This window comes from Corapipo altera, unplaced genomic scaffold (genome assembly GCF_003945725.1).
Source record: "Corapipo altera isolate COAL_440 unplaced genomic scaffold, ASM394572v1 22b, whole genome shotgun sequence".
In the NCBI taxonomy this organism is placed as follows: Eukaryota; Metazoa; Chordata; class Aves; order Passeriformes; family Pipridae; genus Corapipo; species Corapipo altera.
This window is the reverse complement of record NW_020884876.1, coordinates 998,018-1,012,639: the sequence shown is the minus strand read 5'-3', so window position 1 is coordinate 1,012,639 and position 14,622 is coordinate 998,018. Positions and strand designations below refer to the sequence as shown.

The following is a 14,622-nucleotide window of genomic DNA, read 5'->3' as shown; positions in this document are numbered from 1 at the left end:
GGGGAATCGGGAAAATCTTCTGAAGGCATAGGAAGGCTTAGGCCGAAGGTGCAGGAGTTTAAAGAGACCCCATTAGATTAAATAGTTTTTAATTTTGGCTTTGCTTATCTGCTCACTTTGCCCATATCTGTATTGTCCTATGTTCTTTCAGGCCTAAGGTCTTTCTAATTAACTGACTACGGTGCGTGGAATAGCTTTGGTGTTTGCACATTACACTGCACTAACTTGTAAAGATTGTTCCCAGGAGATGCTTCCCCTTCATCCTGTTTCAGGGACACGGGTTCATATTCTCCCAATGTTTACCCTGCAGAGCAGCTCACTTCTGGGTCCTGCAGTCATATGGGCAAAAAAATCCCAACGAGCCATCATGAGCATGTTTAAGAAATCTCTGTGGTTTTGCAGGTACTGTGTACAGACCTCCTAAGTATGTAATTTGCACCACAAACAAAACTTTGCACACATGGCTTTTTGAAACAAAATTTCACCATGTAAAAAGCACCTACAGAAATTCACATTGCATAAGCGACCTGCGATTTGCATCACAAAATGCAGCATATACAAAATATAAAAGTGAATTTTAAAAATAATGTTACTTGCCCTCCACTGGCATTCATTGCACTTTTGTCTCATAGAAATCTTCCCTTGATTTCACAAAAACTATGTTTTTCATGATCAACCATTTCAGCTTTTATCTTGGTATGCTAAAGGGAATCAGAACTGGATCTTAATGACAAACTTTCGGCATAGAGTTGACTATTGTTATAAAACTGCTTTATCAACAAAGCAGTTGATAAAGTATGCTAAGAAGCTGTGTTTTTCAAAGATGTATATAAGCCTATAGAACATTTCTGAGTTCTGGAGCAAGCCTTTCTGATAAGAAACATGGTGAAACTTTCTTGTGCTTTTTTCTGAAAGGTGGTTTTAGGAACCAGTAAACACCCTGTCATGAAGTATGAACATTTTGCTACCATTTTGAGTTGTGAATTAATATTTATAATGCAATATCAGCAATAAAGGGATTTTTACTCTTTTTGTTATGCTTTCATAAGTGCATCAAGGTAGTCTATAATTTTTTTTACCTCTTTGATTACATTTGATGGCATACTGCTCTTTCCTCTGTGAAATTATAGTCCATACTTGCTTCAGGACTTCTCCTGAAAGACCAAAAGACCATTACCAAAACCTAGAAAAGCAGGCAAATCCTTTGGACTTTTGCAGGCCTGTGTGGTTTGGATCATGAGATTTGGATCAGAGGACCTCTGTGGAGAGGTCATCACAGGAGAAGAACCTGGTGTTTTAAGCTGGTTTGTGGATAATATACTGGATATTCAACCCTTCACATTGTCTGGGGCTGGAAATTTTGCTCAAAAGTATTCTTCACATGTGCCAGCACCACCAGGAGTACTATATAGAGAAGACTCTGGCTATTTTTAAGCATCGAGTTAGTCAGCTAGTTTAGCTGATAGTCTAATGAAAGGCACTGGAAGTTGTGGAGATTTTTCTAGCTAGGAACTACTACAGGTCCATGCAGACAGCTTTGGCAGTGGACTCTGTGAGGAAGGATTCCTAGCATAATATAGATTAAAAATATTTTTTGATGACTACAGTAAAAGAATATTTTTTTTTTCTTGGGAATGTAGGGGTTTCACATCTGCCATATTTCTGTTGATATTGATTTAGATGGGAACCAGAGCAACACTGAATGATCTGATGAGAACTGCTACTAACTTCCTTGGTAAAACCCGATCTTGAATTCTTTACCTATGCCGAAGTCTCATTCAACTCTCTCTTGAAATGATGATTTACCAGCTTTGTTTCAGAAATGTTTGCTACAGTATAAAACATTCAAAGTTTCCTCTGAAAATCTGAAAAAAGTCAGGTAGTATCTTGTCAGCCAGATCGAAACAGGAAATGATGTTTCAGAGATGGGAACAAGGAAACCAGTGTGTTCACAGATGTGAATGAGGTGGAGCAGACAATATAATTAGGGTTAACTCTGGATTCCCAAACAGTAAGTAGACCAGTCACCAGGTCTTCCTTTAAGATATACTAGGTTTTCTATTTGTCTCTTAGTTCTTTTCCCCTGTGCATATACATTTCGGGATCATTATATGTTGAAATTCAGTATTCTTCTGTGATCTCCTGCCTTCTTTGGGGTGCAGGGTGCTTGTTTGCCCATGGGGGTAGGAAGACAATCACAGATGTGAGGGGGGTTATGCTTTGTAACACAGAAACAATGAAAAAAGTATTTTTTTTATATAACACATAAAACCCAGTCCTTTTTTTTTTTTTTTGCTAATACTCCCAAGGCAATGTTAGCAATGCATCCTCAATATGTGAGAATTGATGGGAATAGGCAGAGGTTCATAGGTGATGGGAAACAGAAGCAGCTGGTGGAACATGTCCCCCATCCCTGTGTGACTTTCTTCATGATGTATCTCAAGAAATCCTTCACTTGCAGTACAGGGGGATGGAACGAGGTGAATCGGTAGATAAGTCTGAAATGGCCACCTCTGTGCTGTTCAGTGGTAGCATGAAGCGATGTAATGTTGCCAAAAGTATTCCTGTTATATTTAAAATACTGGGTTTTTGTGACTATTAGCATTAGGGTTCATCAAGTTCCTTTCTGCTAGAGAAGAGTGGTGGCTTAAGGTGAGCCTTGTCCTCTGCTATAAGCTAGCTACTTTGTTGAAACTTGTAGGAATGTCGTGTCTCATAGGTCCTTACTGTTCTGTTATCTTTTGGTTGAAATTATGAATGGATTTGTATGTTATTGGGACACTCACAGGTAGGCACACAAATATACACACTCAGGGACAATAAAGCTCAAGTCCTTGGGAAACAGCCAAAAAGGACTTCCAGTTCAAATTGAATGAGAGCTGCACAAACTGTACCGGGATTTAGCTGAAACATAATTAGCAATAGGACCTTACTTATGCTGATCTTGAAGGCTGGTTCCTAGGGACAAGGAAATTAACTACTGAAGTACAACTGTGAGGGAGTTTAGCATTACAGCATTATTCACCTTTATTGTGCAAAACCAGCCGAATTACTCCAACCTATTGATGGGAAGAGATTGTTTCTTTTGTACTCACTAATTTCTAGCTCCAGATGGCAATGTACATGGGTAACCCATAAACAGACTCATTTTCCATCCTGTGCCTCTAATAACCACTGCATTCTCCTTGCTGCCAAGCTATTGCTCTCAAGTGAGAAATGTTTTCTTCTGCTTTTTTTTCTAGAAGTTGTTGTACCTACAGTTAGTGGCTCTTGCTTCTGTATGTGGGGGAGTCACTTAATCTCTGCTGCCAAACTTTGCACCAAGAGCTGGCAGGGGTTTCCTGATTAAATTTAATTCCTAATTAAAAAAAAATTAACTGATAATAGTTTCAATAAATTGCTATGTTAGACAGCAGTGTAAACACTGTTAGGAAACAATTGGCCATAGAGAAGATGACTGACCTATTGCTTCTCAGTTGCATGGACCTTGCTAGAACTTTACCTGTGGCTCCTTTGCTGGAATTGGCTGTGCTAGGCAAAAAGCAGCCAAGTGCAGAGAGGCAGCTCCTCAAAAGGAGTGCACCCAGCATCACTGGTGTGCCAAAAGACTCAGACACATCTCCTGATCCTCAGTGGAGTAAGGAAATCTGTAGGAAACTATATGCAGAAATCTCCTCAGATCTGTTCCTAGACATCTGCCAACTTAGTTTTGGGTTTGATTTCCCCTTAGAGCACTGTCTTAATAACACCAAGGTCATGGGTTCGATCCCCATAGGGGCCATTCACTTTAAGAGTTGGACTCAATGATCCTTATGGGCCCCTTCCAACTTGGAATACTCTGTGTGATTTTGTGTGTAACTTTTGGGAGAATGTTGCAATTACCAGCCACAGGAGACCTGAGAGTCAAGAAAAGTCTTGGCCTGGGGTATGTCTCAGAATTGCTTCCAGGAATGAACATGTGCTTATTTTCTACTTTTTCATACAAAATTGCATGTGGCACAATTGTTCTCATAAATTTCAACTTTATTACTTTGTGTCCAGTTAGATCAAATCAGCTGATTCCTTGCTTGGAAATTCAGTGGAATTTCTCTACTACCCTTTATTTCTTTTCAAGATCCCGACTTCTCTGAAAATGTGATTTGACTTCTCCTTGAGTGATACTTCTCACACACATTATGAAAATCCTTCCCAGTATAACTATTTGAAATGATGTGTGGCGTAACAATTATAATCATTCAAACTGTTATTTCTTCAAATTTCTCTACACTCTAAATGCTGAAAGATAATGACATAGATACTGCTTTGAGTTGTTTTACTGTGTTGTTTGGAAGCATGCTGCTGTGGGCTGCCAATATGTGATAAGAAATACATTGGAACTAATTTTTATTCCACTTAAAAAAAAATTTAAGTGGCTACAGAAGGGTCATTTGTGATGCATAAACTTTGTACAAATCAAGATATAGCACTTTTGCTGAAGATACTTTTCAAGAGCAGATCTGTAGTATTCTGATCTGAATGCTATGAGGCTGGATTTGAGTTGGGTTGGGGTTTTTTTTTGAAAGCTTAAATCTAGAAGTGTTCCATGGGTGGGTATCTTACATCGAACATGTAACATTATAGCTACTAAAGTTCTTCAGAGTTAAAATTGAGAAGGAAAAGCAACAAGTCTAATTAAGTCAGTCTGTGGTAACATTATTGCATAAATTAGTGGACATAATACAGCCAGTAAATAACATTGAAAAGAATAAAAGTTATGGGAAAGACCATTCTGGACCACTTGTCTATCAAGTTAACATCAGTCAAATCAGGGATTTTGACTTTGATCTGGGATGCCCTTCTTCGTAAGTGTCCTTTTTTATGAAGCCTGTGCCTATCCAGAGCACTCCTGTTGTAGAGGTCTCTACTGGAAGTGGCTCTTCTGTACTGCAGGTTGGCACTGTCATATGTGTACGTGGTGGCTCGAGGATCACGGAGGCTCGTGAACACATCTGAGCTGCTGACGTCATTTCGTGTTTCAAGTGGTCTAAGAAGCATGTTTCCGTGGGGATCAACCTGTGTCAAGGAAGGAATGTGGATTAGACAAGTTCCTCAGCCAGCCCAAGGTGTTTCCCAGATGGACCTTCTGGCTCTACTACTGAAACACTCCTGCAGTGACAGTCGTGTCTGGTACAGCATTCACAAAAGTGAAAAGATACTGAATGCACTTTCCTGACTAGTGTGAAATTAGCTAATAAACATCTAAGTACCTTCCATCCTGACCTGGTTTCTTGGTCTGGGACCTTGTAATTCGGTTAGTTATCTCATCCTCTGTGAGGATTTTATCTAATTTTATCTTTAGCTTGGGTCACGGTCTTTATGAAATTCTGATTTGTAATGTCTGGTGACTGGACACTTGAAGGTTTCATGTACACAAGGTGAAAAGAAAATGTTACTGTTTAAACAATTTTATACAGATTTATTGCTGAAGGTTAGTTTTAAAGAGTTCTGTAACAATGGGTTTATGATATGAAGAGCATGAAGGTACAGTTATGTAAAATGTTCATGATGAAAATTGATTTTGGAAATCATAGCATATCATTAACTTGTTCATGTGCCTTGTCATAATCCATTTTACTCAATGAAACCCTACATTCAGTTGCATTTTTATGTGTTAGTACCAGAAGCAGTTGTTTCAAATATGTTTGTCACTTTATTTGTGCTGTTATTTAGTCAGAGCACTGTTTTAAGTACCTATGCAAAGAACTGGAAACTGCAACTACTATGTACATCTGGCACAATATTTTATATATATATTTATATAAAATATTTTTGTGTTATGTCTTTCTTATGTATAAATATAATTAACCATGAATGGCAACATTGCTACAAAGTGTTTACCTTTTCACAAATCTTTAGTTTTCTACCTGTTTTTGGTAAAACCTCTTTTGAAAATTTTTGGTGTTCCCAGGATGAAGGCTTCTGACTTCTTCATAAAGACTTCCTAGATGTTTCAAATTCACAGATATTTAAACATCCACTATAGCTTGTATGAGGGAAATACACATCAGAACACAGACCTCTTAAATGAAACTTCAAAGACTTCACCTCGGGGCTTGAATACTAAAATTGGTTTCGTTAAGCTGTGGTGTTTGACCTATCCCAAATATATTACAGTTTAGACCATGTCTGTGGATGCCTTTATATCAAGGAATAAAATAGTAATTATAGACAACGTCTGGTGTTATGAAGCACCAGTGATATGCAATGCTTTGTTTGCACTCTGATCTTTACATTTTTAGTAAGACATAGCAGAACTAGGAAGTGATACAATAATCTACAGCAGATTTGAAGTATATTCAAGAAAAATCTCCAAGAAAAACACACAGGGAAACCCAGTCTCTGGGGTTGCCACAGAGGATAGCTGGGAGCCAGAGAAAGCCTTGGTTCCACCTGGCAGTGTGGAAGATGTTCCTTCCCATTGCCAGGAGAAATCTCATGTAGTTACTGCTCACGTCTTTGCACTGTGCCAGATTAAGCACCTGCTAACTGAAAGCAAAGCAGTGAAAGGGCTATTTGTACAAAAGCCACAGGAGATCTGTGGGGTAAAAACGTCTTCTAAATGGAATATAAGTCAGCACAGACAGAAAATGCACTTGTCTGGTTTAGCAACTGATTCTGTATGTGCTGAAAAGAGCATTCAGTGGGAACACCCCAGTTACCACCACTGTTTTGGTGGGAAAAACTCATATATTCTGGGTTAGAGAGGCCAGCTTGTCACAAATGAGCATGCTGTTTTCAAATATTTACTTGAGATATAGACTACCCAGTTTATACTTTTTAGGTCAAGCCTTCAAATTTAAGCAGAAGGAAGATTTAAACTGGGGTTTCCTGCTTTCCAGAGGACTACCATAACCATGGGACTATTCATTACTCCAAAGATCTGACATTTTTTTTCAGTGGAAAAAATAATGATCTCAGAGTTGTCTCTGTGTAGAAAGAGATATTTTTTTTTAATACTCAGAAGTTTTGATAGTCAACCTTTTCGTCCCAGTTTTATGAAATAGCTCTTTGAACTGTCTTTGGTTACATAAGCTAATGTGTAAGCTAATTGAATTTAGTCTTATAATAGTAGTAAGAGTAATGCAAGCATCATTAAGCAGTTATTATGACTTTTCTTTTGACAAGACATCTCTTAACAGCCTACAACTTGAAGTGATTCACAGGGATGTTTCTTAAACTAATATACCCTGACAGTTTATTATGAGGCAAGTAGCACATGAATTCCTACTCTAAGTGTTCTGAATGAACCTGTTATTTTTAGAATAAGTTTCATTTAAACCATTTTAGGTGAGGTGATTTGTATATATCATGAAACAATTCGGTCTTTGAATTGAAGTCTTAGAAATTCACAGCAAAACGCCTTACACTGATCTTGACTAAATTAGCTCAGGGAAGTATAAAGTCTCTTCTTATGTACCTGGTCAAATTCTCTGTGTAATGTGAAGCTTGTGGGAAGCAGTTTCCCACATAATTAAAAACCCTTTCAGTATATCTTGAAGTTCACTTCAAAATATTCTTAAACTTGTACAGCTGAGATTTTGTTACTGAAGCTTAGTAATTCTACAAATTCCTGCAGGAATCTGGAAAATGTACAACTTGTTAAGGGATCCCCAAAAGAGTCTTGTTATTAGTTTTGTCTGTTTTTATTTTTTGAATGAATTAACAACAAATATATGCACAGTAAATGCTGTAAATTTTCTGTCTTAAAATCTTTTCTCCCTTACTTAATACAAGGTTACTGAGGCCTTTCTCTTGGCCCTGCGCTGGAGGAAGCCTGTGCATCAGAACCAGAGAGCAGCCTTTAACTCATTCCAACCCATGCCTCACCGATGAGGCTCTTTCCCCACATCAGGTAGGTACTGCAGTTGTACAATCTTTGACATATTTGCATGAGATGGCATGACAAAAAATCGGCGTGGAAGAGACAAGGCTCTGTCCACTGAGTTTTCTGACCCAGTAGCTGTCTGGCTGCTTGCTTAGGAGTAGAGTATCTCAGTCCCCTGCTTATGGAGGAAGGATGAACCTAGAGTACTTTTTCCTTGCTCAGATATGATACATTTTTTCTTTCAAATACCACCCTGTTGCTCTTTAACTGGAATGCCCTAAATTTTGTTACATAAACTGACCATGGCTCAGATGAAAACAAGATTTCTTGCTTAACAGATGTTTTGAGCCTAAATGTGTGTTTGCATGAACACTTTGGTTTGTACAATGCATAAATCTTGCCTAAAGTTGTAGAAAGCCAAAGAACTGATTTTTTTTTGGTCTTTTGAACATATAATGAAGAATATGTGAGGAACATGTTAAAGGATCTAAAGCTGATGCTGTGTTAGTCATCTGGTGTAATTATCGAAGTTTATGTATTCTTCAGGTGAAAGTATGGTGGTGCTTCTTGTAAGAACATTCTTATCTGTATTGAGAGTGTATCTAAATTGAGGATATAAATTTTTAATTTTCCTTCTGCAGTGGAACTACGTAAAACCTAAATCAGCACAGGTACCTATATATGAATTTTCTTAAGTGTATGATGTGTGCTGAGGAAACATCATAAAAAAAAAGTAATAATTTTTCTTGTATGTTTACTTAGAAAATGAGTTTTCTGCTTAGGGCCATCAAATTATATTTTAAGTGTAAAACAGTAAAGTAATAAAAAGAAAACCACCCAAAACAACAGTCCTGTGTTGACCACATAAAAAATACTCAGTCAGCTCTAGGAGAAGAATAGCATATTGGCATTCCTTGAAAAAGAATGGGTCTCAAATGTTAAAGGCTGTCTGGAATGAGTTTTTACCTACCTATTTTTTTACCTTAACTGTTGGGAGATAAAAGGTAAGAACTTCTGTTTTATCTCAATACAAACCCATCTTCCTCTTAAGATGAAAGATTCAGGGCCGTGTTACTCATACAAGCTGTCTTGTTGGAACAAATGCAGTAGTGTTATCACAATCTGATCTGCAAAGAAACAGGTTACGCTCAGCAGGGCTATACTTAGGTGGGGATTTACTTGATGTTTGAGCTAGTTGTGTGGTTATTTATTCCCCTTTTTTTTCTCCTTCCAGTAGCCACTCTATTGGAGAATCATGGTTTCTTCAGAACCTGTGGCTGGCCTTTGGCTTTCTATTCTGGGTGCTTTGTGGTTCACAGAAGGTTTGAAAGGAAGGTGTGATGCTGTGCGGACTCAAGGAGCGAGGGACCATCTATCACTTGCCTTGTGTTGTCATTTATGAACCTTATGATGGCTCAGCCCCTTCCCCATTCACAGTATGATTGCATTCTACCTTTTTCTCATATTTAAGAGAAATTTTCTCTGTAACATTCACACTATCATTGTCTGGGGAAACAGAAGCAGTTGCATGCATGGACTATCAAAATATTTTCTTGCAGGGTGCTTTTGTCCTATTTATCCATAATTACAGTGGTCTCCTCAATGACATCTAGCTTCAATAAATGAGCAAGGACATATAAACAGTCTTTATGCTTTATTCAGAAAAACAGAAATATTGTTTACTACAAATTAATATTTTTTGCATATTAGAAATTAAAATGGCATAAATTGTGAAACTGGAAAGACACTATTTCCACCTTCTTCAGTCTGTAGAGAAAGGAACAGCCACATAGGAAACAGCAGTTCAGTTTCATTGTTCATCTGGTCTTCTCTATACTGTTAATATCGTGGTCAGTTTGTTGAGTGTTGCTCACACATCTAATGCTTTTGTTATCTGGTGAAGGAATTTGAACTCTTTTACTCATGGAAGTTGCATGTCAGATGGGAATGATTAATATCTTCACCTGGCACAAAGAGATGAAGCACTGTTACATATAATCTATTGGTTAGAGGTCCCTGTATGGATAAATGATGTGGGTCATGAGCAGAAGGGAAAAAATTATCCTGTAGCTATATATACTTACAACTGTACTTTTATGCTCCAAAAAAACTTTCCCCTGCTCTGGTACAGACATCATAATACCAGTGAAAAATCTCAAAACATAATGGAGAGGAGCTCAAAGCTGTTTTCACATAACCTTACTGTGTCCCACTTCTTCAGCCATGTACATTCTTCCTGCCAAGGACAGAAATACAACTGTTGGACATCAGCATTTCCATGCTGAGTAAAATGAATGTTAACAAACCTGCACTGTACAGGCAGAAAGCAGTCTGTTCACTTAAAGCACTTTCAGCCTCAAAATGGAATTGCTGTCTCAAGTGTAAGCACTTACAAACCCTGGTACAAAGCATGTATGCCTTCTTTTTCTGTCAGAAAAATGCTGGTGTATGCATGTGGTGCTCTGAAAACTTTCGATTCCGTTCCATTCTGAGTACCAGCCTCAGTTAAATCTTTGCCATGTAACATTTAGACAAAAGCTTTTAGTTATGAGCTAGGGCCTTTTGTTAGTTAAACAAACTCTCCAAATATGTAGGAAAAAGAACTTACCGGCACTCTTATCCTTTACACTTTCTCATCCTTTACTCAGTTCAGTGCACTGGGGCCCGCAGGGACAAGGCTGACCTCTGAAGAAGCATCGATTCCCTCTTCATCCTGAATCCTTGCTGTGCTGCTTCTCACCTAGGCTGGGTTATCTCAGGAGCTGTTGAGGTGGCTGGTCAGTTTGTGAGTTTTGTTGGTTTTTTTCCCTTCCTTATTTGCCATAGAAATGCATAGACAGTGTCTGTGTGCAACAATCCATAAGAGGGTGGCTTATCTCCTCTGCTCTGTGGAAGACAGTACTTTGTGGGACCTTGGAGACTGATGATTGTCTGAACTGATATTGTACCCCCATTGTAATAAAGCATCTCCTACACAAGGGGACAGGAGGCAAATGCGAGTAAGGACTTTTAATGGGCTTATGAGTTCACTGAGGCTGAGAATATGACAGCTTTGTTAATGATGCTTAGCTGTAGTGGTGTGGCTGCTGGGACACCAGACACACAAATTTAGAACTAAATAAGATATCACAGAGTTTCTGAAACACACTTCCTGATATGTATGTGAAATTGCAACCATCCATCAAGAAATGGTCTTACCTGTTAGAGTTTTGTGTGTCAGTCTCATTCTTCCAGCTGAACAGAGGGCTCGAATAAAGTTTTGACCAAATGTTATCACCTCAGGCCACAACAGTACAGAAGTTTATAGGACAGCCTGGGTAAGATCTCGTTAGTACTTGGATGTAATATATTGTAAGAAAAGCAGAGAAAGGAAGAAGATTTTTGGCTCATTAGGATATGTATTTTCCTCTGAGTCAGACTGGGCCAAATACACCTGAGGCTTTGAAGGGTTTATTTCTGAAAAACTGGGAAAAGTTGAAATAGGTTTATGGCAATTTGCAAGTGCTCAGTGATGTATTGCAAAATTAAACTTGTCCCTGTAAAAAAAAAAGTCCATAGTATTACTTCCTAGATCTTTTCTGGCTTATTTTTTTTAAGAGAGGGTAGTTGAGGTCTGCTTGAATTTAGCTGAAGGAAAAATCCTGACATGTGAAAGCTGTTATAAACTAGCAGCGGCATCCTTGTGTTCCTGGAAGCTCTGTCATGTGGGCTTCATTCAGGGCTCACTGAAGCAACAGTCTGTCTTTGCTTTTTATTTTTGATGAAGTTTCTGTGTGTAAAGAGGAACCTTATTATAAACATTTCTTCTGTACCACCCTCTATATCAAAGAAATATACAGCTGAAGTAGTAAATATTTAACTTCCTTGTACCCTTGTATTCCTTCTCTGCTGCAAAGAAATGTGTATCCTGAATACTCATTTGCATTTTATGTGGTTTCTTACTATGTTTCAAATTGAAGATGGAACAGACCATACATTGCTGTATTCTCTTAAAATACAATTTTTCTTTAGGCAATCTTAAATGCTTTTGCACATGTGTTTCGTCTGCATTTATCTCTATCATCATATACATCAACATTGTCACAGTAGAAATAATGATTGAGAAGTTAGCTTGAATGTTTTACCTGGAGTCTATTTGTTTCCAGTCTGCTCTTCTCGCCTGGAGCATGTCCTGCCCTGCCTGCTGTCTTTTTTTGATGTTGAGGTCCTTTCCCAAAGAATATGTAGTTTACAAAGGCATATTCCAGCAAGGCCAGGAACACAAACACAAAGCATCCCATCAGGTAAATATCTATTGCCTTGACATAGGGAATCTTTGGCAAGGTCTCCCTGAGGTGGGTGCTGATGGTGGTCATGGTCAGCACGGTTGTGATTCCTGCAAAAAGAAGAAAAAGACGTTGACTAACAAGACAAGGAAGGAGATTTGAGTGTGAAAGGCATAATGGCAGCATTATATTCCCATACAGATGGCTTAATTATGTGATCAGATTCTTAACAGCCAAGAGAATGCATTTTGCAGGACTGGAAAGGAAGGTATCCTTGCAGGTCCGCTGATAGCACCTTCCTTGGCCTTCCATGCTATGGAGGGTGAATGAAATAACTTTCAATAGCCCAGGCTGTCTTGATACAACTTGCCTTAATTTTTACAATAGCTTGGCTAGGGAACATGGTGTTAGCTGACCTGGATAGCAAAGAGTTGATTGATGTTTTTTCTATGTGAGGAAATGCTTCTCACTTTATTTACATCAGTAGCCTCGCTTGATCCCAGAGGGTGACTTGCATTGATCTGGAGATCTGGAATAAGTATCTAGCTTTTGATTGAAAACAGAGCATTGAAAGGAGAAAAGGAAGGTGGTATATTTCCACTGATGTCAGTAGGATCTTCTGTATACATTTCAATCACGCATCTGGCCTGAGAGGACACTTTTTAACATCTACACGGATTGTTCATGCAGCACAGTGTAGATATCCTTAAATACCTGAATTAGACTTTTGCGCTTCAGTTTGGAAGCAAGACACTTTTGTTCTGATCCAGAGACCATTATGACAACTGGAAATCAGTCAGGATCCCAACTTAACTGCAGAGCAAGAGCTTCAGATATAGACAAGGTGGCACCTACCTGCCTTCCTGACAACAAAGGTCCTACACTGTATATGTAAGATCATAATTAATGATGCTGCAATCAGCAATATGGAATTGGTGTCACTGTATTCAAAGGCAACAAGTATCTATGCAGTTCAGTTATTTTGGGAAGAAGTTACCTAGAGCAACTCTGGCTGCAGAGGCATCATAATTGATCCAAAAAGATACCCATGAAAGAATTGTGATTAGTGTGGAAGGCATATAAGTTTGCAAAATGAAGTATCCAATATTTCTTTTAAGCCGGAAGCTAAGTGATAATCGAGGATATGCTCCTGAAAGAAAGAAATCATATAATGAGTAATGCCAAACAAAAGTTAGACACTGATATTTCTGGGTTGGGGAAGAGAGGAGAGGGTTTTTTTAACTAGTCAGTGCTTACCTGTTGTAAATTCCACTCTCTTTGATACCATCTTGTAATCAACGATAGAAAATTGCGGGAGCTCAATGTTATTAACTCCTGTTACTGCCGACTCTCCTCCATTCCAGTAAAATTCAATATCATCAGTAGTGTATCCATCTGAAACAGAGGCAAAATTTGGTTATTGACTTTTCTTTTTGTTTTACTATTTTGCTTAAATAGTTGAGGTTCAAGTGGAAGGAGCTGTCGTTAACCACAAATTCAGCCTTCTGTTGTGTGACATTCCTGTTATACAGAAGCCTTGTAGCCTCCTCCATGCCCTGGGGAAGCATCTAGGTGTAAAAAGGGAGAAGACAGAAAACCAGGACAGAATTTAAGATTAAAGATAATTTTTTAGCTAGCGAAAATGCAACAATTTTCCGTTCAGGCTTGAGTTGCTCAGTTTGCCAATAGACTGATACAATATCAACAAAACTTTTAAACTCTTTTTGGAGGAGCTCTGACAGTAAAACCAGCTTCAGTTCCCAGCTTTTCATTTGATTTCCTGTGTAGGCTGTGACAAAATACAGAGCTGTGAGCCAGTGGAGGCAAAGATGATTCTAGAAGAATTAAGGTGCCTGTAATATTACCCGACAGTGTCTGTCAGAGCTGAAGGTAACCCTTTGATATTCATGAAGTATTTTATATTTTAATTAGACCATGCCAACTTTGATCTTCTGTTATCACAGAACTATTGCCTTTTTACTTCAAAACTAGCACCTTTCTTCTGTTTCCTTTTAGCAGTGATGTTGATTATTTCTAATTTAATTAAAAATTAATTTGCCATTCTACCACTGGGAATGTTAACATTATTGTTATAATTTTCAGAAATAGTTTGATTGAACTAAAAACTGAGTGAATTTCAAAAAAATCTCAAATTGACAATATTTTTGAACTAATATTTAAACAGGTTCCACTTTACTGCATTTTTCTAATTTCTCCCTGTATCTACCAAAGGAGAGAACAACTTCTCATCTATTTTTAAACTTTTCCTTCAAGCGTTAGATTTAATCAGGTTTAATCATATAACAGAGATCAAATAAAAACATGTGTTTGAACTCAAAGCTTTAGAAAACTTGACATTAGTTTTGCCAGCTGAACTAACCATAGCATCAGAAGCCTCTACAAAAGTAGGAACTTATCCTTTCATATACACCAGTAATACAATATCTAGCTAGGGAAATTAGTCTTGAGATATCTTTCCCTATGATGGTGCTT

General features: G+C 38.1%; 1 protein-coding gene across 6 annotated transcripts in view; it reads right to left on the bottom strand.

Annotated features, from left to right (window-relative positions):
* Positions 1-4,354: 4,354 nt before the first annotated feature.
* GABRB1 (gamma-aminobutyric acid type A receptor beta1 subunit) overlaps positions 4,355-14,622 on the bottom strand; it is a 119,146-nt gene continuing 108,878 nt past the window's right edge. For 2 of the 6 annotated variants that reach the window (XM_027635536.1, XM_027635538.1), the window contains 4 exons: positions 13,387-13,524; positions 13,127-13,279; positions 11,989-12,239; positions 4,355-5,052 (listed from right to left, as the gene is read on the bottom strand). In XM_027635536.1, the coding sequence (XP_027491337.1) occupies positions 4,705-5,052; positions 11,989-12,239; positions 13,127-13,279; positions 13,387-13,524 (890 nt within the window). In that variant the 3' untranslated portion in view covers positions 4,355-4,704. Of the gene's footprint in view, positions 5,053-9,499; positions 9,829-9,948; positions 12,240-13,126; positions 13,280-13,386; positions 13,525-14,622 lie in introns of those variants that run through there. The other 4 variants (XR_003526388.1, XM_027635539.1, XM_027635540.1 and 1 more) reach the window with 4 other exon arrangements.